At 39.8% G+C, this 26,445-nt stretch overlaps 1 protein-coding gene across 2 annotated transcripts in view; it reads left to right on the plus strand.

The window, feature by feature from the left end:
* LOC115198266 (ATP-binding cassette sub-family A member 1) overlaps nucleotides 1-26,445 on the plus strand; it is a 291,299-nt gene that overhangs the window by 101,539 nt on the left and 163,315 nt on the right. For both annotated transcript variants that reach the window (XM_029760119.1, XM_029760120.1), the window contains 7 exons: nucleotides 2,308-2,479; nucleotides 5,257-5,388; nucleotides 7,005-7,144; nucleotides 8,581-8,718; nucleotides 22,427-22,632; nucleotides 22,745-22,777; nucleotides 24,287-24,365. In XM_029760119.1, coding sequence (XP_029615979.1) covers nucleotides 2,308-2,479; nucleotides 5,257-5,388; nucleotides 7,005-7,144; nucleotides 8,581-8,718; nucleotides 22,427-22,632; nucleotides 22,745-22,777; nucleotides 24,287-24,365 — 900 coding nt within the window. The remainder of the gene's footprint in view (nucleotides 1-2,307; nucleotides 2,480-5,256; nucleotides 5,389-7,004; nucleotides 7,145-8,580; nucleotides 8,719-22,426; nucleotides 22,633-22,744; nucleotides 22,778-24,286; nucleotides 24,366-26,445) is intronic.

Here is a 26,445-nt window from a genome sequence, read left to right on the forward strand (position 1 = left end):
TTCAACATGGCACCTTCATAGGATGCCACCTTTACAACAAGTGAGTTCAACAAATTTCTGCCCTGCTAGAGCTGCCCCGGTCAGTGTAAGTGCTGTTATTGTGAAGTGAAGTGGAAACAAGATGTAGGAGCAACAATGGCCACAAAGGAGCTTCGTTGGGAGCTTCATGAAATCGGTTTCCATGGCCGAGCAGCCACACACAAGCCTAAGCTCACCAAGTGTTGGCTGGAGTGGTGTAAAGCTCACCGCCATTGGAGTCGCCACAATTGGAAACACGTTCTCAGGAGGGATTTAATCACGCTTCACCATCTGGCAGTCCGACGGACAAATCTGGGTTTGGCGGATACTAGGAGAACGCTACCTACCCGAATGCATAGTGCCAACTATAAAGTTTGGTGGAGGAGGAATAATGGTCTGGGACTGTTTGTCATGGTTCGGGCTAGGCCCCTTAGTTCCAGTGAAGGGAAGTCTTAACACTACAGCATACAATGAAGTTCTAGACCATTCTATGCTTCCAACTTTGTGGCAACAGTTTGGGTAAGGCCCTTTCCTGTTTCAGCATGACAATGCCCCCGTGCACAAAGCGAGGTTCACAGAAATAGTTTGTCGAGATTGGTGTGGAAGAACTTGACTGGTCTGCAGAGAGCCCTGACCTCAACCCTATCGAACACCTTTGGAATGAATTGGAATGCCAACTGGGAGCCAGGCCTCAACGCCCAACATCAGTGCCGAACCTCACTAATGCTCTTGAGGCTGAATGGAAGAAGGTCCCTGAGGCAATGTTCCAACATCTAGTGGAAAAGCTTCCCCAAAGAGTGAAGGCTGTTATAGCAGCAAAGAACAACTCCATATTACTTAACATGATTTTGGAAATTATGTTTTCGTCCCATGTTTCATGAGCTGAAATAAAAGATCTCCAAATTTTTCCATATGCACAAAAAGCTTATCTCTCTCAAATTCATGCACAAATTTGTTTACATCCCTGTTAGTGAACATTTATCCTTTGCCAAGATAATCCATACACCTGACAAGTGTGTCATATCAAGAAGCTGATTGAACATTATGATCATTACACAGGTGCACATTGTGCTTGGGACAATTAAAGGCCACTCTAAAATGAGCAGTTGTCACACAACACAAAGCTACAGTTGTCTCAAATTTTGAGGGAGCATGCAATTGTCATGCTGACTGCAGGAATGTCCAACAGAGCTGTTGCCAAAGTATTGAATGTACATTTCTCTACCATAAGCCGTCTCCACCGTTGTTTTAGAGAATTTGGCAGTACATCCAACCGGCCTCACAACCGCAGACCACGTGTAACCACGCCAGCCCAGGACCTCCACATCTGGCTTCTTCACCTGCAGGATTGTCTGAGACCAGCCACTTGGACAGCAGTTGAAACTGAGGACTATTTCTGTCTGTAATAAAGCCATTTTTATGGGGGAAAAACTAATTCTGATTGTCTGCTAAATGACTAAAATGTAATTGGCTGGGCCTGGCTTCCCAATGGGTGGTCCTGGCTCCCAAGTGAGTGGGCCTATGCCTTCCCAGGCCCACGCATGGCTGCTGCAGTCCTGCCCAATCATGTGAAATCCATATAGGTCCTAATGAATTTATTTCAATTGACTGATTTCCTTATATGAGCTGTAGCTCAGTAAAATCGTTGGAATCGCTGGATTTTGCATTTATATTTTTGTTCATGTCACGGGCGTCGTATGGAGTGGACCAAAATGCAGCGGGTATATTGATCATCTTCTTATTTATTAAAGAAAAAACACTTAAACAAAACAAATGACGAAAACAGTCCCGTAAGGTGCACAGACTATACAGGAAACAACCACACACAAAACGCAAGAGAAAAACCAACCCATCTAAATATGGCCTCCAATTAGAGGCAACGACAACCAGCTGACTCTAATTGGAGGTCCTACCAAAACCCCAACATAGAAATAGAAAAACTAGATAAACACATAGAAATAGAAAATGTAGAACATAAACCCATAAAACACAAAACAAACACCCCCTGCTACGCCCTGACCAAACCACAATAACAAATAACCCCTTTTACTGGTCAGGACGTGACAGTTCAGTATATTTATACAGTGTATATATATATATATATATATATATATATATATATATATATATATATATATATATATATATATATATATATAAATAAAAACATCTAATTTCATGTATGTAATGTATTATTTACCATCTATACATTCATTTAAAGACACGTAACATTGTCACATTAATTTGTCTAAAGCAGGATCATCTCTTTTTTTGTGTTTCATTTTAAAGATTATTTGGAAAAGCCACCACCCAATATGAAGGCAGGGGTCTCAATCAGGAACCTTGTAAAGATCTACAAAACGGGGAAAAAGCTTGCTGTGGATGGACTTAGTGTGGACTTCTACGAGAATCACATCACCTCTTTCCTTGGTCACAATGGCGCAGGAAAAACAACCACTATGTAAGTAACATAATAATACAAATGGACTGAAATTATGTAGTACTTTCCCAGGTGCTCAAAGATTTAGCACTTGACATTATATGGGGGCAACTCACCTCATCCACTGCCAATGTGTAACGTGGTTGATGCCATGGCCCAGGAGCCATTTTGACCCAGAAAGCTCAGCACACATCAGCTATAACAGTGGAGAGGTGAGAAGAGGTCATACAAACTATCAGCTCTCCATGGTTACACATTACATAGTGCTTTTCAGGGCCGCTTACACAAAGTTGATTGTGTGTGTTGGTTCATGCTGCAATCTGCCTGTCTACAACAGAGCCAATGGCAATATTCAGCTCTTAGCTCTGTTGCATTCCAAGTTTAATCCTTTCATCAAAGAACTTTGGCATCGCTCTCAGCTCATGGTGTTAGCACTATGGCCACAGCTCAGGTTGAGGCAAGCCTTCTGAGAGTACAATAAAGTAAGTTAGCAGCAGTGCCGGGGTGTAAGGGGGAGTCATTGGGGGAGTCATTAATTGCTGGTCGAAAAACGAGTGCAAGAGGTTAGGTAAGGTTAAGACGGCACAAAATGAAGACCGTCAACAAGGCCAGAGAGTGAGTGAGGGAGAGGGAAAGAGAGAAAACGGGTGGGGAGATGAAGAGGATGAAGAGAGAGAGGATGGGGACAGTGAGAGCGAGGGAGAGAAAAACAGAGAGAAAGATATAGATAGAGAATGTGTGGGTAGAGAAAGAGAGGGAACTGAAGAAGACAACAGGTCTCAGCTGAGCAAGCGGAATGAAAGCCAGAACTGAAGCGAGGGAGCAAAGCATGACAAGTAAAGGGATGGACGAGCAAGTGCTTAGTCACCATCTAATACCAGTTGAATGTTGTGTCCACAATGCTCTTTGTGACTAAGTGTGGCAATACGATATCAAAGACCCCATAAAACTTTCTTGCACTTGAAAAATAAATGAAAGATTTCTCAATGCATTGTTGATTTGCACATTTGCACTCTATACTGAACAAATAATTGTACGCAACATGTCAATTGTTGGTCCCATGTTTCATGAGCTGAAGTAAAAAAAATTCTATATGCACAAAAATCTTATTTCTCTCAAACTTTGTGCACAAATTTGTTTACATCCCTATTAATGAGCATTTCTCCTTTTCCAATATAATCCATACACCTGACAGATTTGGCATATCAAGAAGCTGATTAAACAGCATGATCATTACACAGGTGCACCTTGTGCTGAGGACAATAAAAGTAAACCTTTAAATGTGCAGTTGTGTCACACAACACAATACCACAGATGTCTCAAGTTTTGAGGGAGTGTGCAATTGGCATGCTGACTGCAGGAATGTCCACCAGAGCTGTTGCCAGATCATTTAATGGTAATTTCTCTACCATAAGCTGCCTCCAACATCATTTTAGAGAATTTGGCAGTATGTCTAACTGGCCTCGCAACTGCAGATCAAATGTAACCACGCCAGCCCAAGACCTCCAATTCCTACTTCTTCACCTGCGGGATCATTTGAGGAGGAGGAGGGGGGTTGCTGAGGAGTATTTATGTCTGTAGTACACTGCTCAAAAAAATTAAGGGAACACTTAAACAACACATCCTAGTTCTGAATGAAAGAAATAATCTTATTAAATGCTTTTTTCTTTACATAGTTGAATGTGCTGACAACAAAATCACACAAATGTGCCATCCTGGATGAGCTGCACTACCTGAGCCACTTGTGTGGGTTGTAGACTCCGTCTCATGCTACCACTAGAGTGAAAACACCGGCAGCATTCAAAAGTGACCAAAACATCAGCCAGGAAGCATAGAAACTGAGAAGTGGTCTGTGGTCTCCACCTGCAGAACCACTCCTTTATTGGGGGTGTCTTGCTTATTGCCTATAATTTCTACCTGTTGTCTATTCCATTTGCACAACAGCATGTGAAATGTATTGTCAATCAGTGTTGCTTCCTAAGTGGACAGTTTGATTGACGTGGAGTTACATTGTGTTGTTTAAGTGTTCCCTTTATTTTTTTGAGCAGTGTATATCCCTTTTGTGGGGAAAAACAAATTCTGATTGGCTGAACCTGGCTGCCAAGTGGGTGGGCCTATGCCCTCCCAGGCCAACCCATGGCTGCACCCCTGCCCAGTCATGTGAAATCCATAGATTATGGCCTAATTAATTTATTTCAATTAACTGATTTCCTTATATGAACTATAACTCAGTAAAATCTTTGAAATTGTTGCATATTGTGTTTATTTTTGTTCAGTATAGTTAATTTCACTCCAATTTCTTCTATAAATAATGATGTAGAAAGTTTACACATCTTGCTATTACTTCATGATGAGTTTGAAAGAAGACTAACTGCTAGTGGAAAGTGAGTGGGAATTGACGGGTTATAATGTTTTCACAAGATGATTTAGATTTAATTCACTTTTTAAAGATGCTACTTCATTGCCGCTGCAATGATGTAGCATGTCTAGCTTCACAATTGTATAGTCAATGTGAATGTTATCGATTGATTAGCCAACCATGATACAGGTTGTTGATTGGTTGTTATATACTTGGAAATTGACGTCTGTTCCTGCCACCACTTATTCCCGAATTTTATAATCCAAATCATGAAAATGTGGTTATTTAAGATACATAAAATTATATTCATATTTATAGATTAATTTACTTCTACCCAATGTGTTTTATGAAGGTTTTCAATTCGATTTCCAGGGATACAGAAGTGAAAATGACGTCACACTTTCCCAGCGCATTTTCTTGTTCTCCGCTTATCCTATAGGTCGATCTTGACGGGACTCTTCGCTCCAACATCGGGGACCGCTCTCATAAATGGCTACGATATCCGCACGGACATGGACACCATTAGGAAGCATCTGGGAATGTGCCCTCAGCACAACGTCTTGTTCAATGAGTAAGTTGCATTCAACAGGTGAATCGATGTAGTTCAATCGCCTCTTCCATCACCTCTCAATATCCCAGCCGGCAAAACTGGTTGCAACCTTCAAAAAGATGAACGTAAACATGGAAAAAATTCTCTACCCTCCTCTGTTCCCAATAAAAAAAAACACAACCCTCCCCATAGCAACAAAAAAAGTTAGACAACCCCCCCTAGTTTGTTAATTGTTTACTAATAAACTAGTGAATGTGCTAGAAAGTCAAGAGCTACCTATCTAGCTAGTTGACTGCTGTGGCTAGACATAAATGACTTGTTTTGAAAGTTAATTTTGAACATTCAATGAAACTGGGAAATGTCCATGGCAGACATTGTTGTCACCTTAACTGCTACATAACTTCTGAGTGATAGGAAGCAAGATTCCCATCACCAATCTGTCTACATCACTGCACACATACCCATCATTACTACGACAACTAGCTTAGCCATGTCAGCAAATGACTGCTGTCTGAATATACAGTACATATCTGATTTGGTCACTTGTAACTTCTGTTTGGACAGACAGTAGTCCAAAATGGATTTGAAAAGCAAAACTGATTTGAGCATTAAGGCCTGCAGTGTGAACAAGGCTTTAGAGACCATCTGGTTGTAATCTGCTTACATGACCTCTTCTCAATAGGATAAACATGTTAACATTTTCATTAAATGTGTCAAACTTTGCCCTGTGGGAGAGCCCACAGTTAATGTCATATTCCAAATCCAATATCTACAGTAACTTGCATCTCAAATCATTGCAATATTTTCCTCCTCCATCGTCTCCATTTTCAAAAATTTAACTAAGCTTCATTCTTTCCATCCACTTTCTTCCCTCTAGTGTCATTATTAACCATGATCCAGACTCACTGGCTGCCATTGTTAGATATGCCCTCTCATAACCGGGTTCTCTTCCATTTTCCCCTCTGCTGAGTGATCACCTGTGACCTCCGATGCCTCACGTCTCTTACATCATGATTATGACTGAGTACTGGCGAATTATGGCCATTAATATTTATCCCAACAGAACTGAAGTGTCTATATTTAAACTGGGGCTCTCAATATTAATGCGCACGGGAGGTAGACGCTAAAACGTACGCACAGATAAGCCCGCCGGCGTTGCAGTCAAGATCATTCCACAGAAGTTTGTGACATCATGTTACGAATGGAGTCGGCTCGCTGGAGTGGAAACTGTGGTGTCAGAGTTGTGTGGATTGTATTAACGTGACAGATTGAGAGTTGATGATGAAGGTGCTTAGTAGGAGCTAATAAGTCATCTATGAATCATGAAGGACCATATAAAATTGGGTAATTAAGATCTTGTTAGAGGAGTCCAAGTTCATTTGAAGCCTAGTTCAGGAGAGGCTATCCCATGTAACTTGAAGTACACTGAAACAACATATAAAATCAAACTATTTTCAATTATTATTGTCACTTGAGTCTGGAAATGCAGAAAATATTGGATACACTTTTTGTACATTGGACCAAAAATGTGTATTTAGTGTCGATTTTGTGCCTAATTTCACACACTTGCATTTTGGTATTCATTCTGTTGTTGATAAGTCAAATAATTGTTTCTTAATTGTATTTCTGATTCTTAGCCTTACAGTAGAGGAGCACATCTACTTCTACGCCAGATTAAAGGGTCGAAGCCGTGATGAAGTGAAAACGGAGATGGACCAAATGATCAAGGATGTAGGGCTGCCGCACAAACGCAAGGAACTTGCCAAGAACCTGTCAGGTGTGTGTGTGTGCCCGTGCAAATATTTGTGTCCTTGGGATCTATATGTATCGAGGGATCACAATCATGCACAAATGTTGTAGTAGCTCTCTACCCCAGCCACCACTTGTCAAACCGCGTGTATGTACGTACGTGCCTGTGTGTGCCTGTGGAAATGCACCTATAAATGTGTGTTAGGTGTACAATCCATTGTCTGGGGAGCAAGAAATATCCTTGGTAAATTGGCTCCAGTCATGGGTTGCATGTGAACAAAATCCCTGAAATAGAACTTTCAAGGTACATCTAGTCTGATACTTCCATGACACATTCACAACAGCTCCCAGGGTGTCCTGTGTGTGATCGTCTTATGTAGCTTTCTGTCATATATCAATTTCACGCTAGACAAAAGACAAGAAAACATGCTCACACACTCTGTCTGACACATGCACACATACATGACCAGTCTTACAACAAAACATATGGATTCCTCATAACCATGTACAGACCTGTTGCATTGCACAATGTCTCATATCTACTGCTGAGATGTCTATGATGTCTACGGTAAAGTTTTTATCTTCACCATTTGTGTACCTGCTTGTTATAAGGGCTCAATAATGGTATGAGCAATACATGGAAGGTGTGATATTCACACTGGCAATAACACAATAGCTTTCAAAAGTAGAAATGTTACACGTATCTGTTTCATGTACTTGTTGTTCTATGCGACAAAATGTCAAACGGACCATTAGCTATATACCTTGCCATTCTATGACATAGTATTTTTCCATCCTTATTGAGAAAGAGCCCTGGTGGTTTTGATTTCAACCAAAAACTTAACCTTTATGAAAAGAAAACGCTGATAAACTGTAAGTGTTATCCTGAACACTCAAACACAGTAAAGGAAGAAATTGACCAGAATGAACAGCGATATATGCTTTTGAAATGTCAAAATCGATCAGCCCTATTCTTTGGTAAATTCTAGTTTTAATTTCATTCTGTGGTTTCTCATTCCTTCCCTGTATTGATCAATAAGGTCATTGATTAGCTAGGAAGTCTACACACCTGCTTTTCAGACTCTCATTTAAAGGAAAGAAAAGAAAACCGGCAGAGGTTGATTTGGAATTGGGCCTGTATGTTCTCTGAAGGGCACATGAAGTCCTATCCTATTGGTATATATTTCCCTACACCTATCCAATTCTTTAAGGTCCACACAAGTGCTAGGGTGTAGGGGTCAGGGGTCAATTTGGAATTGGGATGTGTTTCCTTTGAAGGGGGCAGGAAGTGTGTCCTTTGAAGGGGGCAGGAAGTGTGTCCTTTGAAGGGGGTAGGAAGTCTGTCCTTTGAAGGGGCAGGAAGTGTGTCCTTTGAAGGGGGTAAAAAGTGTATCCTTTGAAGGGGGTAAAAAGTGTGTCCTTTGAAAGGGGTAGAAAGTGACCAAACGTAAACTGTATCCTCAGGGGGAATGCAAAGGAAACTGTCGGTGGCCATCGCATTCGTGGGAGGATCCAACATCGTCATCCTGGATGAACCCACAGCAGGGGTGGACCCGTACGCCCGGAGAGGGATATGGGAACTTCTGTTGAAGTACAAAAAAGGTATGGGATCTGTCGGTCGAATTACAAATCCAATACCAAACCACTGTTGAGCTCCAGACTATAGACTATGTATGATGTTGTTTGGCGTGTTGACTTGAAGTATTTATTATGGGTCTTATCTCTGAACACATTTCTCAGGTTACAGGAATACCCAGAGTGAAATTCAACTAAAACATCCCGAGTGACAAAAAACAAATCAAGGTCGATAATTTAGCTGTAGGGGGGCCCTGTGATGCTTATAGTTGAAAAAATTTAACATTTCCTAAATTGCATCCTGTACAGATCCTAAACAAAAGTAAAAGCATGTCAAACATGATCTTACATGGTGCATCTCCTTAGACCCAGATGTATATCTTAGTAGTATTGCTGTGTGTCAGTATGATTATTGTGGCATCAGTAGCCTCTGAAACACTAGAAACATGTCCACTCATCTGAGACCACACTGGTCCCCTATACAAGCATGCTGTAAGCCATCCATGCAAGTACATAACTTGAAATATTTTTGTTGGTGTATTCTGTAAGATGTAGTGATTATGTAGACAACAAGGAACTGAGAAACAACATCTAGCCTGACATAGAGGTAGTTTTGTAAGTGTTGCAAAAAAGGCAGCGATGGGATTAAAGGGTTGCTAAACTGAGACATAGGGCCACATTCATCTATTGATAGACAAGTTAGATTGTTTCCCTTCCAAATTCTGCAAATATGGCCATCAAATACTTAAAGAGTAACTTTGATGTTCCCTCTACCCATCAAAAGAACTACATTAAATATAGTACAACAAAAAAAATAAGTGGTTTACGAGTTCAGAATATTGCCGTTGACGACCATTCATTTTATGGTAAAGTAAGATAAGAGGTCATCTCTCCAGGTTTAGCCAGAAAGAACAAACAAATATTACTAAAAGTGAGTTAGAGGTTCTCCATACATAAAAATATATATATATATTATAATAATAATGATTGTTGATGCTTTCAAAAATATATGTTTTTGATTGGTCAAGTTTATACACTTTTGTTATTTCAGACAAAGTCTTACTTCAATTCAGATTTACATACACAGCATGAACAAAGTATGTGGACACCTGCTTATCAAACATCTCATTCCAAAATCATGGGCATTAATATGGAGTTGGTCCCCCTCTGCTGCTATAACAGCCTCCACTCTCCTGGGAAGGCTTTCCACTAGATGTTGGAACATTGCTGCAGGGACTTGCTTCCATTCAGCCACAAGGGCTTTAGTGAGGTCGGGCACTGATGTTGGGCGATTAGGCCTGGCTCGCAGTCGGCATTCCAATTCATCCCAAAGGTGTTCGATGGGGTTGAGGTCAGGACTAAGCAGACCAGTCAACTTTTTCCACATTGATCTCGACAAACCATTCTGTACCTCGCTTTTTGCACGGGGCATTGTCATGCTGAAACAGGAAAGTGCCTTCTCAAAACTGTTGCCACAAAGTTGGAAGCACAGAATGGTCTAGAATGTCATTGTATGTTGTAGCGTTAAGATTTCCCTTCACTGGATCTAAGGGGCCTAGCCCGAACCATGACAAACAGCCCCAGACCATTATTCCTCCTCCACCAAACTTTATAGTTGGCACTATGCATTCGGGCAGGTGGTGTTCTCCTGGCATCCGCCAAACCCAGATTTGTCAGTTGGACTGCCAAATGGTGAAGCATGATTCATCACTCCTGAGAATGCGTTTCCACTGCTCCAGAGTGCAATGCCGGCGAGCTTTACTCCACTCCAGCCGACGCTTGGCATTGTGCATGGTGATCTTAGGCTTGTGTACGGCAGCTCGGCCATGGAAACCCATTTCATGAAGATCCCGACGAACAGTTATTGTGCCGACGTTGCTTCCAGAGGCAGTTTGGAACTTGGTAATGGGTGTTGCAACCGAGGACAGATAATTTTTTTCACGCTACCTGCTTCAGCACTGAGAGGTCTTGTTCTGTGAGCTTGTGTTGCCTACCACTTCGTGGCTGAGCCATTGTTGCTCCTAGACGTGGCTGAAAAAGCCACTTCTGTAATTTGACAGTTTTCTTACCATAACATGTTCATACCATTGAAGCCCAATGTGGCATTTTTGCAACATTTCCATAAAATTGTTCTACAAACTGATTCATTTCATGACCAGGGGCATATTACAAGTATTTCTGAGGTAATAAAAATGTTTTTACATTTAGATCTATGCTTGGGTCTCACATTTTTTAATGAACAGGTTTTAATGAACACTCTAGTTCAATTAGCACTTCATTTATTTTGTTTTAAAGACCCTTTTTTCTGAGATGCTTTTGCTTTGGGTGGCAATGACGTAACTGTCTTCCCAGTCTACGGTATTGTCATGTAGACCAATAGTGATGACTAGATGACAGCGACAATAAGGCATCTGAGATGCATCCAATTCGATAACACAGTTAACACGCTCGTTAATTGTTGACATTCAACTGCTTGTCACTTTGTAGCCAGCACTTTTGCTGTTTGCCCAGGCTAGACAATGACTGAAAATCAAGATATGGACATTATAATAACACATTTCCTACAGATGTCAAAGTGTTTAATGTGCATTAAGTGGCATTTCGTCCTCGCTATGTCATTAGCAGTGTTCTTTCTAATCAAGTCTGATTCAGAGCTTGAGATAACTCTCGTTTAATGAGAACATTCACATCCATAATAGTTAAGTGAGTCATACTGTATCAGGTCTTATTGGCACCACAATGTTGATAATGGTGCTAAAGTTGATCACTGAAACAAATTGCATTGAGAGTGTATTTGTTTGAAACCAAAACCAAGGTGTAATATTGCATTTTTTATTTCCTTCGCTAATTGTTTTGCTGTTTCTAGAGAAAGTGTGCAGAGAATGTCCATGTTTCGGGTTGTTTGAACTGCTATTGGTTCTGTTGTTATACTTTTGTTGTTTGTCTTTCTGACAGGATAAAACCATTAAACAGTTTACATTATCGTCTGAAATTGGGAAGTGCTTTAAGGCTGAAACTTAAGATAAACTTGAGTTACTCAGACTTTTGGTTAAGTTACAGGTTTCAGCCCTTAAAACCTGTTGAGGCCACGGGTTAGCAATGAACCCTGAGACGGGATTGCTAGCAAGGCTGGAAATTCAAAACATCAAAAATCTAATAATTTCAATTTCTCAAACAATCAACTATTTTACACCATTTAAAAGATAAACATCTCCTTAATCTAACCACATTGTCCGATTTTCAAAGAGGCTTTACGGCAAAAGCATAAAGTTAGATTATGTTAGGACAGTACATAGCCACAAAAGTACAAACATCCATTTTCAATTCAAGGTCAGGCGTCACCAAAAGCAGAAACCAGCTAAAATTATGCACCAACCTTTGACAATCTCCATCAGATGACACTCCTAGGACATTATGTTATACAATACATGCATTTTTTGTTCCATCAAGTTCATATTTATATCCAAAAACCGCATTTTACAGTAGCTGTGAAATTCTGATTTTTTTCTTCTCTGAAATGCTTCCGGTGAACAACGTTACAATTTTCAAAATTACTATTCGAAAACATTGGTAAATTATAATATTGTCATTCAAATAATTATAGTTTAACATTTCGTAAATGATACTGTCTTGCCAGATTTCAAAATAACTTTACTGGGAAATCACAAGTTGCAATAAACCAGGTGCTGTGCTAAGAACAATAAGCTAGCCTAATTAGCTTAGCATCATCTTGTAACCATGTAATATCAATAATACTATTGTCAATAATCCATTACCTTTGATTATCTTCATCCATTGGCAGTTCCAGGAATTCCAGGTCCACAACAAATGTGGTTTCTTTTGACAAAGTTCATAATTGATGTCCAAAGAACTCCAAGTTGTTCCATGTTGTTAGCGCTTCGGTGGCTACTAAAAAGTAGCGCGGGGGGGTGTGTGAAGTCACGGCAAAAAGTTAAAAAAGTTACAAAAATAATCTATTTATGTTTGTTCAAACATGTCAAACGTTGTTTAGCATCAATCTTTAGAGCCATTTTTAACGTGAAACATCAGTAATGTTTCAACCCGACCTCACCTGTGTCTAGAAAAACGTTTTTGAAAAATGTCCCGTGTCTCATGATTGCGCAGGTGCAGGCCATAATGGAAGTGACGACATCCCACGGACGTCAACTTCAATGCATTCTTATTTGCTCCCTGTTAATCATGGAAGCTTCAAACAACTTTATAAAGATCGCTGACATCTAGTGGAATCCGTAGGAGTTGCGAACTGAATCCTTTCTCACTATGGTATCTAATAAACAATGACACTAAATAGTACAGCCACAAAATTCTCATTTTTTAAATCTATTTTTCTCAGGTTTTTGCCTGCAATATGAGTTTTGTTATACTTACAGACACCATTCAAACTGTTTTAGAAAATTCAGAGTGTTTTCTATCCGAATGTGTTAATAATATGCATATCCTAGCTTCTGAGTTGGTGTAGGAGGCAGTTAAAAATGGGCACGTATTTTTTTCAAAATGCTCAATACTGCCACCGTGGCCCGTAGAGGTTAATTCTTGATTGTTCAAAGTATTTCATTGATAAGGACGTATATTATATTGTTATGCTAATTGTTTTACTAGGATATTGTATCTTATTCTCAAAGGTTCCCATTGGTCAGTCTCAGTGATATTGATAGTGAGTAATTGACGACTTTCACACAGTTCTTTTGAAGTAGCTTTACTTGTAACTGTAGATAGTTAATTAGAAAGTAAATTCTATTTTCTATGTTCAATAGACACTAATGTTGTCCTTATTGGCCTCTTCCTCATGTAGACATTTGGGTCCTCAGAATACATAGCATGTTCGCTTTTAGTTATTCCTCAGAAGATCTCTTACACTGTAGAAGATCTTTGCTGATCTATGACCTTCTTTGTTTTCTTCAAAAAATATATGGGGGATTTAATACATTCCAATTAGACTTGTGCTGAGAGCACTTGACATTCCCCTATATGAATTGTAGATGTGTTAAAGAGTGACTGCCTTTAAAAAGCAACGAATCCCTTTGAAAACGTCTTATATGGCAGCGATATGAGTCAGAAACAGTTATTCTAGTGTCAAAATTGACTACAAAGTGTTAAGAGGATAATGTTGGCCATAAAGTCAGTCTTGTCTTAAACAGAGTTTAGAACATCTGTCCGTCACAACGGGGGGTATGATATTTATGCCTCTGTAACTTTCTCACTCATCATTATCATTATTCATGATTATGTGATCATGTTAGCATCCACATTAATGTAGTAGTAAAAGTGACTCCAAAATGACACAATACATTATATACCATTCACTTCTATTGATCACAACATAATCCAAAACCAAAACAAATTGCAAATGCACAAGCGGGATGTAGTCACAAGAGTGATGTAGTCATTGTGGGATGTAGTCACTAGCGGGATGTAGTTACAAGCGTGACGTAGTCATAAGTGTGATGTAGTCATTATGTGATAGGAATATGGATACAAATAATACACTTTTGACTACTTTAATGCACTTTAATGTGAATTTCTCCAAATACATATGACGCCTTCATATGACGCCTTCAAACTAGATAATAAAAGTGATTTAATTTCTAAACAGTAAAAAAGATACTGTATGTATGAAAATACCCTCAAATAAAAGGTGACATTCTGTACTGTCACCTCGTATGAAACATTTGATCTCAAATCCAAAATTCTGGAGTATAGAGCCAAATAAAAAAATATCTTTCCAAATAAATACGGAGGGGAGTGTAAATATGGGTATACATAAAGCAGGGGTTCTTAAACTTTTTCAGCCTGGGACCCAAATTAGAAATTCTGCGTTTTCCTGGGACACAAGCTTAGGAAAATATGCAACTATACGTAAATATCGGTACATTTCATTGCCCTTATGCCAAAAAAAGCAATATAGACAAAAACAAATAACAATGAAATACCCATAAATATATTTTCATGTAAAATTTTTCCCCATTAAAAACACTCTTACATACCTGTCTAGGTTGGAACTGTTGCTGTTAAAATACAATAAATAATTTAATTCTGAACGGGAATAAACGGATTAATCACATCACACAGATGTATAACAGAACACACACACACAGGCTTTTTGATCGTACAACCCTAAGTAACAGTACAGATAAAACATTCTGGCCTACTGTACATCTTACTGTATAAATTATTCTTGCTAGAAAGTCTAGGTTTGAACTGTTGCTCTTAAAACACATTTTTTTTATTCTGAACTGGAATAAACTGATTGATAACATCACACAGATGTAGACCAGAAAACACACATACACACAGTCCTAATGAGAGGTGTGTGGCTGGTTGAAGTTTTCAACAAGCATGTCTATTCTGGGCTGTTTTTGACAGTGCGACACTGAGGTCATGCTCAGCATTGACACTGGTTCTGTACTTGAGAACCCTGACTTGCATTGGTATGTGGTGTCAAACTGGATCAGAACATCTACTGCTTTCTCAGTCAGGCAGGAGACTGCTTCCTGCTGTAGATTAGCAACCCAGAACTGTGTGAGTGTTTGTCTCAAAAAGCATCTTGCTTCAATCAGTTTATTCCAGTTCAGAATAAAAGGTATTACTTGTAACAGCAACAGTTCCAACCTAGACTTGTTTTCAACAATAATATCTACTGTAAAATGTACAGTAGGCCTGATAATTTTTCAACATCTGTACTGTTTCTTGGGGTTGCACTATCAGTAGCTAGTTAGCTTGCTTTGGCTAACGTTAGCTATTGCCTGTGTAACGTTACAAGGCCAGGGGATTGTTTGAAAGAGAAACTCACATCTACTACTATAAGAGATAGTACTCCCTTATTATGCTTATCATCACCTGTTATAAAATGACAATAATGCCTTGCTAGCACTGTTTCCTGAAACATTCAGCCCTCTTCTGAAATAACTCCCTGGGTTTACCTTCTTCATGTTGTGCCTGGATGTTTGGTCAGGATGTGTCGTTTTATTAATTTGTTCGTTTTGAGAGACTCATTACTAAGCACGTCCCCACACAAAACACATTGTGGGCGCTCCTCGTTATTTCTCAAAGTTTATATGAAAGAGACAAAAAGTAATCACTGTATTTGCGTTTCATGACGATTGTGCTCAGTCAGAACACGTAGCTAGCATGAGTCCATTTCATGACAGCGGTGAGTGATGGCGAGCGGGAATAACAAGTCAGTGGCTTGAACGACAGCGCTGCATCGTGTGGGTCGCGGAGTGATCTTCAAGAAAACTGCAGAAAAAAAGATCCGGTAAACCGCGAAACACACCGGCATCTCACTCTCCCTCTCCCTCTTCCGCAGCTGCCAAACTGAGCAGAGACTGCTGATAAGCAGAGAGCGCACTGAACCGAGAGCGCAGTTGCACTTGGCCAAATCAATTCCAGTAATTCATGATATAATTATACATTTACGTAGCGACCCACCATTAACAGGTCCTTTGGGTCGCGACCCATACTTTAAGAAATGCTGGTATACAGTATAAACAGTAAGTATATTAGTTATATACACATAGGTGCCTTGATCTGAGAGAGATGAGAGTTTGACTGTAGTGGAGGTGTGGCAAGAGAGACTCCACACTATTGTGCTCTAACTCAACACTCTCAAAACACTAAGAAACCCTATCCTTCCAACTCATCTTTAACTTCCATCTTATGCCAATTAAAATGTTCTATGTAGATGGGATTAACAGAACATTTACTGAGTATTCTCTTTATGTACAGCCTGTTTGAAGTAAAAGAAGTAGACAACCTCAAAACTATGTGCCAGTAATGTTTCTAAACATAGACCCTTTAATGGGCATCAATTAGTGAAGAGCTGCTGAGGAGTGTGTTGAATGTCAGTCTTAGTTAGTGGCTTAGTAATAACAAATAGCTGTATTAACATGCAACACTTCAGGCAGGTTATCCGTTTCTCATTTAATGAAACAGGTAAAGTTCAGGTATAGAAAGTGTCCACATTACTGATCTAGTTAGGACGGAATACATATTAGGAACATTGCCATTCCTTCTCCTCAGACCTCACCCTTCACCTTGTCAAGTTTGATGCTTGAATAGTACAGGGTTTGAACTTGACTAGACAAGGGTTGAGGAGGACGGGTGACGATTGACTGGTTTAGAGTTTAGATGACTAGATGATAGGTGATGTCTGAAGAGGAGTGAAAATGTTCAGAATATGAATTCTGTAAATTAGGGTCCAGCCTTAGCAAGGCAGTACTATGTGCTTCCTTCAGCCTAAGTATACACACCTCAATTTGCTTGTCAATGAACAATATCTTGCTGCTGTTAAAGTGTATGAAAGTCTAAATCCCTCCATTTGATGTAGGCCTACAAGAAAAGCAGGATTTTAGATCTCCGGCACTATGTTGTATGCAGTCACAGCACAGGAGATTTACCTGCATATCCCACTACTATGATCTATCACTTTGTGCTGTAATGCACCACAACACACCATCAATCAGTATACCTTTGTGGACTGCACACCAAACAAACACATTTATTTTACTCCCACCTTCCATCATGCAGTGTGTTTTTATTATTTCTCCCTGTAAACCAATGCAATCCCTTGAAATCAACAGTGAGCACGAACAGCCATGCAAAATTAGCCATGTCAGTAGTAACGAATCACATGGGACTACCCACATGAAAAAATACTACAGTACTTACTATAGAATTCTGTAGTATACTGTAGAATACTATGCTACACACTATAGTATACCTCGACAATATGTAGTACTTACTGTACTATAGAATGTTGTAGAATACTGTAGAGTACTATAGAAAAAATACAGTATTAATTGCTGTAAATACTACAGTAATGTCTGCAAAACACTACACTTTTTTTTACTAAATAGTACAGTATTTTATTTGCATATAACCTGCACATTCCCCTTCCCTATATCCCAATTTGTTCCACCAACAAGTGAGAAACATACTGTACATGCCAAGTATAGACCATATATCGTATGCCCTACAGGTTACAGAAAAGAGCAGAAGCTCTGAACTATCCGTTCAGACTCCAGTGCAACCTACCTACAGGTTATGGAACATTTTTCTCTTTTAGTATTTCTCCAGTAGGTTCCCTCAAGGAGAAAGCCTCCACTTCTATGTCAAAGATAATAAAACAAAAACACGAAAGTAAATATATCAGTAATGTCGGCAAAAACACTACAGTAAATACTACAGTATACTACAATCCGCAAAAACACTACAGTAATTACTAAAGTATATTCTACAGTTTTCTTTTACTAAGGTATTTATTCTATAGTTAACGGTAAATACTACAGCATACTACAGTATACTAAAGTTAATCCTGCAGTATTCACTTGTGTTTTGCTAACTTTTGTCTGCAGAAACACAAGTGAATACTAAAGAAAGTCCGCAAAAACACTACAGTGAATACTATAGCATTCCATAGTATATAGTATTTTTTTAATGTGGGTTTCTGCCACACTCCTCCCAATCTCCTCATCTCCCCCACTCAAAGATCAGCACTTTTCCATACATTTCATTCGCATGGAAAGCGCATTCCGTCACAATTGGTAAAATGTAAACACACCTGGAGCCACCTCACATCATCATTCTGGAGGCATTGTTTTAGGACAGCATTACGCTAGATTGGAAAATAGTGTTGGAGCAGTTGCTGACTAACTGTGAATAACTTTAGCTGGTTAACTGTGGTGAGAAACAAGTAACTTATTTACAGTTAGTTAGCAACTGCATCTCTCTTTGCAAGCAAACACAATGCTACCTCCAAACCTAATAATGTGGCTCCACTAATGTTTACATTTTGACCATGTGACATCCTCTTTCCATGTGTATTGATCTGCTTGTTTGAATATTTTCAGAGTCCCATAAGATTTTAGTGAGATACTCAATGGGCATCTTGGCAACGGTTAAAATCAAATCCAATCAAAGTTTATTGGTTGCGTATATAGATGTGGTAGATGTTATAGCGGGTGCAGCAAAATGTTTGTTACTAGCTCCTAACAATGCAGTAAAATGTCAAACAAGTAAAAAAAATAATAATAATAAAAAAAAAATATATATATATATATATATATATATATATATTATCAAGAAACCTCAGAACGAATCCAATTAACAACCCAAATGATACTGTGAAAGTAATCCAAATGCAATCTATATGTACTTTGGATGAATGTACAGAAGATATACTAAGAATGATATGTACAGCAGTAGATATATTAGATATACAGTAGAATACAGTGCATTAGGAAATTATACAGACCACTTGACTTTTTCCACATTTTGTTACGTTACAGCCTTATTCTAAAATTGATTTTTTTTAAATCCCCCTCATAAATCACAAAGCATAAACCGTTTTTTGGAAATTTTTTGCAAAGTTTAAAAAAATAAAAAGCTGAAATATCACATTTAAGTATTCAGACCCTTTACTCAGTACTTTTTTGAAGCACCTTTGGCAGTGATTACTGCCTCAAGTCTTCTCGGGTATGACGCTACAAGCTTGACACACCTGTATTCTCCCATTCTTCTCTGCAAATCCTCTCAAGCTCTTTCAGGTTGGATGGGGAGCGTCGCTGCACAGCTATTTTCAGGTCCCTCCAGAGATGTTCGATCGCGTTCAAGTCTGGGCTCAAGGACATTCAGAGATGTCTCTGTCACGTCCTGACCAGTAATAGGGGTTATTTGTTATTTTAGTTTGGTCAGGACGTGGCAGGGGGTATTTGTTTTATGTGGTTCAGGGTGTATTTGTTCATGTAGAGGGGGTATTTGGTTTATAGGGTTCGGGGTGGTTGTTTATGTAGAGGGGTATTTGATTTATGTATTCCGGGGTTTTTGGGTTATCGTTCTATGTTAGTTTATTTCTATGTTCTGTCTAGGTGTTTGTATTTCTATGTTTTGGTCATAGGGATTGGGGCCTTCAATTGGAGGCAGCTGTCTATCGTTGCCTCTGATTGAAGGTCCTATATTAAGAAGTATGTTTGTCATGGGATTTTGTGGGAGATTGTTGCTGTGTATAGCTTTGTGCCTTACCGGCCTGTTCTTTGTCGTCGTGTTTTTTTGTATACGTGTTTATTTTGGTTTTCCTTCTTTGTCCGTTAATAAAAGAAGATAAGTATACATTTTCCCGCTGCGTCTTGGTCTAAACCCTACGACAACCGTGACAGTCTCAACCCTGACTAGTCTCCCAGTCCCTGCTGCTGAAAAACATCCCCACAGCATGATACTGCCACCACCATGGTTCACCGTAGGGATGGTGCCAGGTTTCCTCCAGACATGACGCTTGCCATTCAGGCCAAAGAGTTCAATCTTGGTTTCATCAAACCGGAGAATCTTGTTTCTCATGGTCAGAGGGTCTTTAGGTGCTTTTGGAAAACTCCAAGCAGGCTGTCATGTGCCTTTTACTGAGGAGTGGCTTCCATCTGGCCGCTCTACCATAAAGGCCTGATTGGTGGAGTGCTGCAGAGATGGTTGTCCCTCTGGAAGATTCTCCCATTTCCACGGAGGAACTCTGAAGCTCCTTCAGAGTGACCATCGGGTTTTTAGTCACCTCCCTGATCAAGGCCCTTCTCCCCTGATTGCTCAGTTTGGTCATGTGGCCAGCTCTAGGAAGAGTGTTGGTGGTTCCAAACTTCTTCCATTTAAGAATGATGGCGGCCACTGTGCTCTTGGGGATCTTCAATGGTGCAGATTTTTTTGGGTACCCTTCCCCAGATCTGTGCCTCAACACAATCCTTCGACCTCATGGCTTGGTTTTTGCTCTGACATGCACTGTCCACTGTGGGACCTTATATAAACAAGTTTGTTTCTTTCCAAATCATGTCCAATCAATTGAATTTACCACAGGTGGACTCCAATCAAGTAGTAGAAACATCTCAAGGATGATCAATGGAAACAGGATGTACCTGAGCTCAATTTGAAGTCTCATAGCAAAGGGTCTGAATACCTATACAGAAAATAAGGTTTTCTGTTTTTATAAATTTGCAAACATTTCTAAAAACCTTTTTTTGCTTTGTCGTTATGGGGTTTTGTGTGTAGATTGAGGGGGAAAAAATAATAAGAATAAGGCTGCAATTTAACAAAATGTGGAAACAATCAAGGGGTGTGAATACTTTCCGAATGCACTGTAGGTTCAATCAAGAGCTTAGCATAACACAGTGATAATTCTGTGGCATAACTCTGCGGCAGAGACAAATGTAGAAGCTCAGAGGAAGAGAGGGCATAAGGGATGGGAGGGAAAACAGTTTGGTTCTCGGCTTCTCCAAACGAAATAGCATAGTGCTACGTGAGGCTATGGTTAAGACCTCTGTGTGTGTCCTTATCCCGGGGATAATGCGACCTGTGGGGATACAAATTGAACTAGCTCGGAGGGAGAAAATGCGACGCTCAGCAGATAACCCTGACCTTTTGTAATAATGACAGCAAATCTTACCACCCAAAATGCCCTAAAAATCCAGCCGGTCAGCTAATCAAGAGAGAATGTGTATCATATCATGGAATTGTGTGTCCGAGTTTACAATGCACTTCTACTTGTGGCTGTTACTGTTTCAACTGAGATAGAATGAATTCTCCTGGTGAAGGACTTCATTATCATTGCCAATATTATGCAGATAAAATGCTCAATACCACAAGACACCACGTTGTACATCTTACTTTTACTCTTGTCGGTATCTTGTAACATAGGGGTTGCTAGTTTTCCCACTGTTGTTTTACACAATGGTTGCATGCAGTGTTCTCTTCTAATTTCACGACAGTTTAGCAGTATTGCTGTATGTAGCCTGTAACTTCATTATTTCTTCTTAAAATGAAAATATCCTGGTACCCTTCAATAAAGCCACTTCAAAGCAAATCTTTAAGTCCTAATCTTCCTTGCATTTCAGGGTTTTGATTCTGTTCTGAAATGTGGCAAAATCAACAATAACCGAGACACATTTTAATGCTGCCACCATTCACGCTGCGACCTAACGACATCCAGCTAGATGACCATGCTGTGACTTCATCACATATCTCATGTCTACTTCCTGATTGACTGGGAATGTGCTGATTAGTATGTGTTAGTTCAGGGTGCATGGTATGACCCTCCACTCCCCCTGTGAATAAACAGGCTCCGGTGTCGTATATTCTCTGTGGATGTGATTTGGTTTCTCTCAAATAACTTCTGCTGACAAAAATTTAAACTTCAAAAATGTTTGGAAGCACAACAAAGGAATTGTCTATGCAACATTTTATGTTGGGTCTATGCATAATTTTATGTTGGTTACATTTTATTCTATTCAGGTGGAAGTGTATGTAGTTGTTGTTTCTTACTTGATTTGGAAGGAAGACTGGTATTGCAGAATTTGTCCTTTGTTCCACATTCCAACCCACACACAATCTCGTTGCTTCGAATACAACTACAGTAGGCTATGACTTGCAAACCCAGAGGGGTGTATATTGAGGAAATAAGCACAACACCACAATATGGAAACAGATTGCAGACTTGGCTCTGTTCAAAGACTTTACATTTATTATAATTTTTTGGTCCAATTTATGTATTTCTCAAGATGGTTGACAGAACAAACAAACTAGTTCCAGAGCACTGACTCACACACATGCACACAAACTCACTCTTACTTTCTCTTTATTTTTGTCTGTCTCACACACATACACAAACACAGTCCACCTACACTCCAAATTGGGCCCATTGAGTGAAATCAATAGTTTTGTTGGCTCCATCTTTCTCCCGCAGGTCGCACAATCATCCTCTCCACTCATCACATGGATGAGGCGGACATCTTGGGAGACCGCATTGCCATTATCTCTCACGGCAAGATGTGTTGTTACGGCTCCTCCCTGTTCCTGAAAAAATACTTTGGCAGTGGCTACTACCTCACTCTGGTCAAGGCCGGAAATGAGCAAATTACCAACGAGCGCAGCGGAGTCAAGCAGGGCCAGGTAAATGGAATAGGGTGAAGATGCCCCTAGACACTGATCTTGGGTCAGTTTAGCATTTTAAGACTAAGGTTTGGAATAGGTGAGGGGAATCTGATCCTCAATCTGTACCTAGGGGAAACATCAGGAAACATCACCCCGGACCAAGGTAAATACTGTAAATACTGTGTGCTGCATTTTGCTGTCTGTTTTGGGACTAGGAAATGTCATTCTCGTGTTGTATTGATAACAAATCAATATGATTACTAATAACAGTTGAAATAACATGCCCCCAAAATAAAAATGGTTCTCTATTTAGGAAATGATGGAGCTGGTTGAACTCCACATATGACACTTCGTTATATAAAAATGACAGATAAGCAAGTGTTACCCAGCAGAAAATCCCAACTTCTGTTTTATTTTGATTGGCTATGAGTTTTCACCTTAGTTTCATTTGGTCAATGTGAGCTAAACATGTAACTCTGGTGCATATTTTCAATTACCCATTTATGATGTCTGATCCCACATTGGACAACATCATGACACCAATCTATAATTCACCGATAATGGGGCAAGATCATTTGTTTGACTTTTTGCATCTGGCGGGAAGCATTCCAATAGTAATCTCTAAGACACATCAGCAACATTTGCCACACACTCCATTATCGACAGGGTTCCTGTGACTTTCCAGAGTGAAAGTTGCCCTCCCCTGTAATGATCTGTGTTTAGTCTCCCCCAGCATGAAAATTGGCAGACACCTCCGCACTGGATGATACTAATTGTCATGAGGGAGGGGGGGAGCGGGTTTCTTGATCTAGCTCCTTGCAGTGCCTTGCACACGGTTTTAATCAATAGGAGCAAATTAACAAGATGCACCGATGCAAGCAGGGTTACAGCAATTACCATTAGTCTACAGGCCCTTTGTGGAGAGAGGAGTAATTTGTAAAAAAAATATATATAAAAAAAGAAGAACAAAAACACATTTTGCGAAGAGAGCTTTAATGCTCCCCCAAAATGACTTGCTACATCAGCCCACTGATGCAGACAGCAGCTAAGCATAAGCCTTAGGACTTGGCCTGTAGTTTTCATAAAAACCTAATGTAATGCTGCCCATTCTGTCCGTTGACTGGAAAGTTGTGCCAATGCTACCATCCAGGTTTCGAACTTGGGTCGCCTGCACTACTGTGTTATCACATTGAGCTAAATCTTAGGCATTAGCTTGGGGTAGATAACACAAGTCTTCAGGTCTCTGGCCAGGTTACTCCTCATATATGGGATTTTGTTACACATGTATTTGCTAAATTAAATGTTCATATCATGAACTCATGATACGATGGTTGAGCGAATAATATGATACATATGCGGTGTCCATATTAGGACCGCCTCAGTCTGAGTATGACTTCTTCCAATCTCAGCAGGCCTGCTGAGGCTTTCCTAATATGGGCAACTTATTCAGTATATGATGGTTTGTAGTGGATCCCCCTTACAACTTCCCGGTATATGGTAAGTACAGCATCTGTTGGTGCTGACAGCCAAACTTAGCTCTAATGAAACACTAACGAGTTGGACCACTGTGGTAATTCCATTAATATGAGATATGAGGGGAGAATTGTGGAGGTGATAATCAGTCGGAGAGCTCTACAGTGATGATGAATACTTTAAAATTTCTCTCTAATAGGAGACTGATGAGACCTTGAGGAGAACCAGTCTGGATGAAGGGATTGCGAGCCAGAACTGGAGCAACTCTGACCCCACAGGTAGAACCAGCAATAACACCACTTCATTTATCCAAACTATATTTGGCTATATCCAAACTAATAATTGAATTGAATAAATGACTAGAAGTCCTACTGAGACTGAGGCTGTCCTAATATGAACACCGTACATACATCATATTATTTGCTCAACCAACATATGGTGAGTTCATGATAGTGCTTTTTCAAGTACTCAAAGCACATAAAGTGGAACTGACAGTTTGAACTTCTTTACAGATACGAAACAGAATCATAATATCATTCAAAAATATCAAATTCGTAGTTTCTCCTACAAAACCAATTAGATAGGAAGTTTTAAAAATAGGTACTATTTGACTCAGCGGTTCATGTCGTACACTAAGGCATTGTTGGCAGAATAGATGGATGCAGTTCAATGCATGATATAATTCACCAATACATTTCTTGGTAGTCCAAAAAATATTGCTATCAGGTTTTTAATCACAGCTGGCCTGGTACATTGTTTGCTGCCTCCATTCAGGATACACTGTTTCAGTTTCATTGACTCAATATTTTGGACAAAAACAGACTAATTTAACTAAGGCTGTGAATGTCAATACAATCAAACTAGCAAAGGCAATGGTCATAAGGCAATCATAACGTGGCTAATAGGCTAGCGTATCTATTTATGTAGCAAGCTAAAAACAGCCTAACGTTAGCTAGATGGCTAGCTAGATAGTTAGCTAGCTGCTAGGATGATGTCATGTCATTGGAGGAGTGGGTGAGTGACTGACTTTTCCCCTCATATCGTTTTTCGATGCCTATACACAGCTAGAGATGCAGGTGTCATTTGGTTAGCCAGCAAGAACTTGAACGACTGTGTTATACAGTTAACATATATCTTGCATTTGCAAATTCACTCTGGCTATCTACTCCAATTTCAGAGCACTCTTGTCTGTGTGCCAGAGCGCCGAATAACTGATGAATTTATGAACGCGCAACTGCCACTGAATATGACCGGTGTCAGTAAACACAGGAAAAAAAGTAGTCACGAATGCTCTAGATAACATGTAAACAGCCTAACCAGCTCTGCTAGGGCGAGTAAAATGGTCAGTGAGATGTTCTGTCATTTGTGTCTGGAATTATCTAGCTAGCAAGCTAGCCAATTTTAGCCAGTCAGCTTGGGTGCTTGGTTCGGACAAAGCAAGCTGCAGAAGGACGAGTAGGCTACAATTCTCCATCGTTTATCAGTGTAATTTTTGACGGCCAACAAACACATTTGAAAATGACCATGTCTAAGTGCTGGCTTGTCAGCACCTGTTATTCTTCCTGGGGGTGCATATAAACAGATTTGAATAAAATGTGATCTTGCTAAATGCTGTCAGTTCCACTTTAAAATTGGATGGTGGGGATCTCACCACCACACATCAGCTATCACAGGAAAGAGACAAGGAGGGGCAAAAAGTCTGACTCCGGCTGTAGAATGTCATGTCAGCAGTTGATTGTCTGCTACTTTTCAGGTGACAGTGACATCTCTAAGTACTCTAGTCCTCTCTCTCTCTCTCTCTCTCTCTCTCTCTCTCTCTCTCTGTCTCTCTGTCTCTCTGTCTCTCTGTCTCTGTGTGTGTGTGTGTGTGTGATACTGGCTAGTGGGTCTGATTTCCCAACCAGTCAGTACTGACCAGAGGCCTAATCAGTAGTAGAGCAGCCTTGGTCTTAAATTCAATTTTCGACTTGGAATCATGATCAAGGATCAAAGCGCTTGGATGGGGGGCTGGATTGTACATATCATGTGGGAAAAAAAGACTGGATTTCTATTGATGATGAGCGTAGGGTGAATGTGACGGTGGGTGTAAGGGTGAGTATGTATGAATATAATGACATGGCTTCATTTTAATCCATAACCAAACTCTAAGACAACACGGCATAACTTAAAAACACAGAGACCGTTCCAAAGATATATGAAATCCCATTTCCTCTAGAGAACTGTCTGTGTATGTCATTTTTAGACTTAAACACCACACAGTTGTATATGACAAATATACATTACAGTATGTGACAAATAAACTCAGCAAAAAAACAAAAGTCTCTTTTTCAGGACCTGTCTTTCAAAGATAATTTGTAA

Source organism: Salmo trutta, chromosome 8 (genome assembly GCF_901001165.1).
Source record: "Salmo trutta chromosome 8, fSalTru1.1, whole genome shotgun sequence".
Taxonomy (NCBI): Eukaryota; Metazoa; Chordata; class Actinopteri; order Salmoniformes; family Salmonidae; genus Salmo; species Salmo trutta.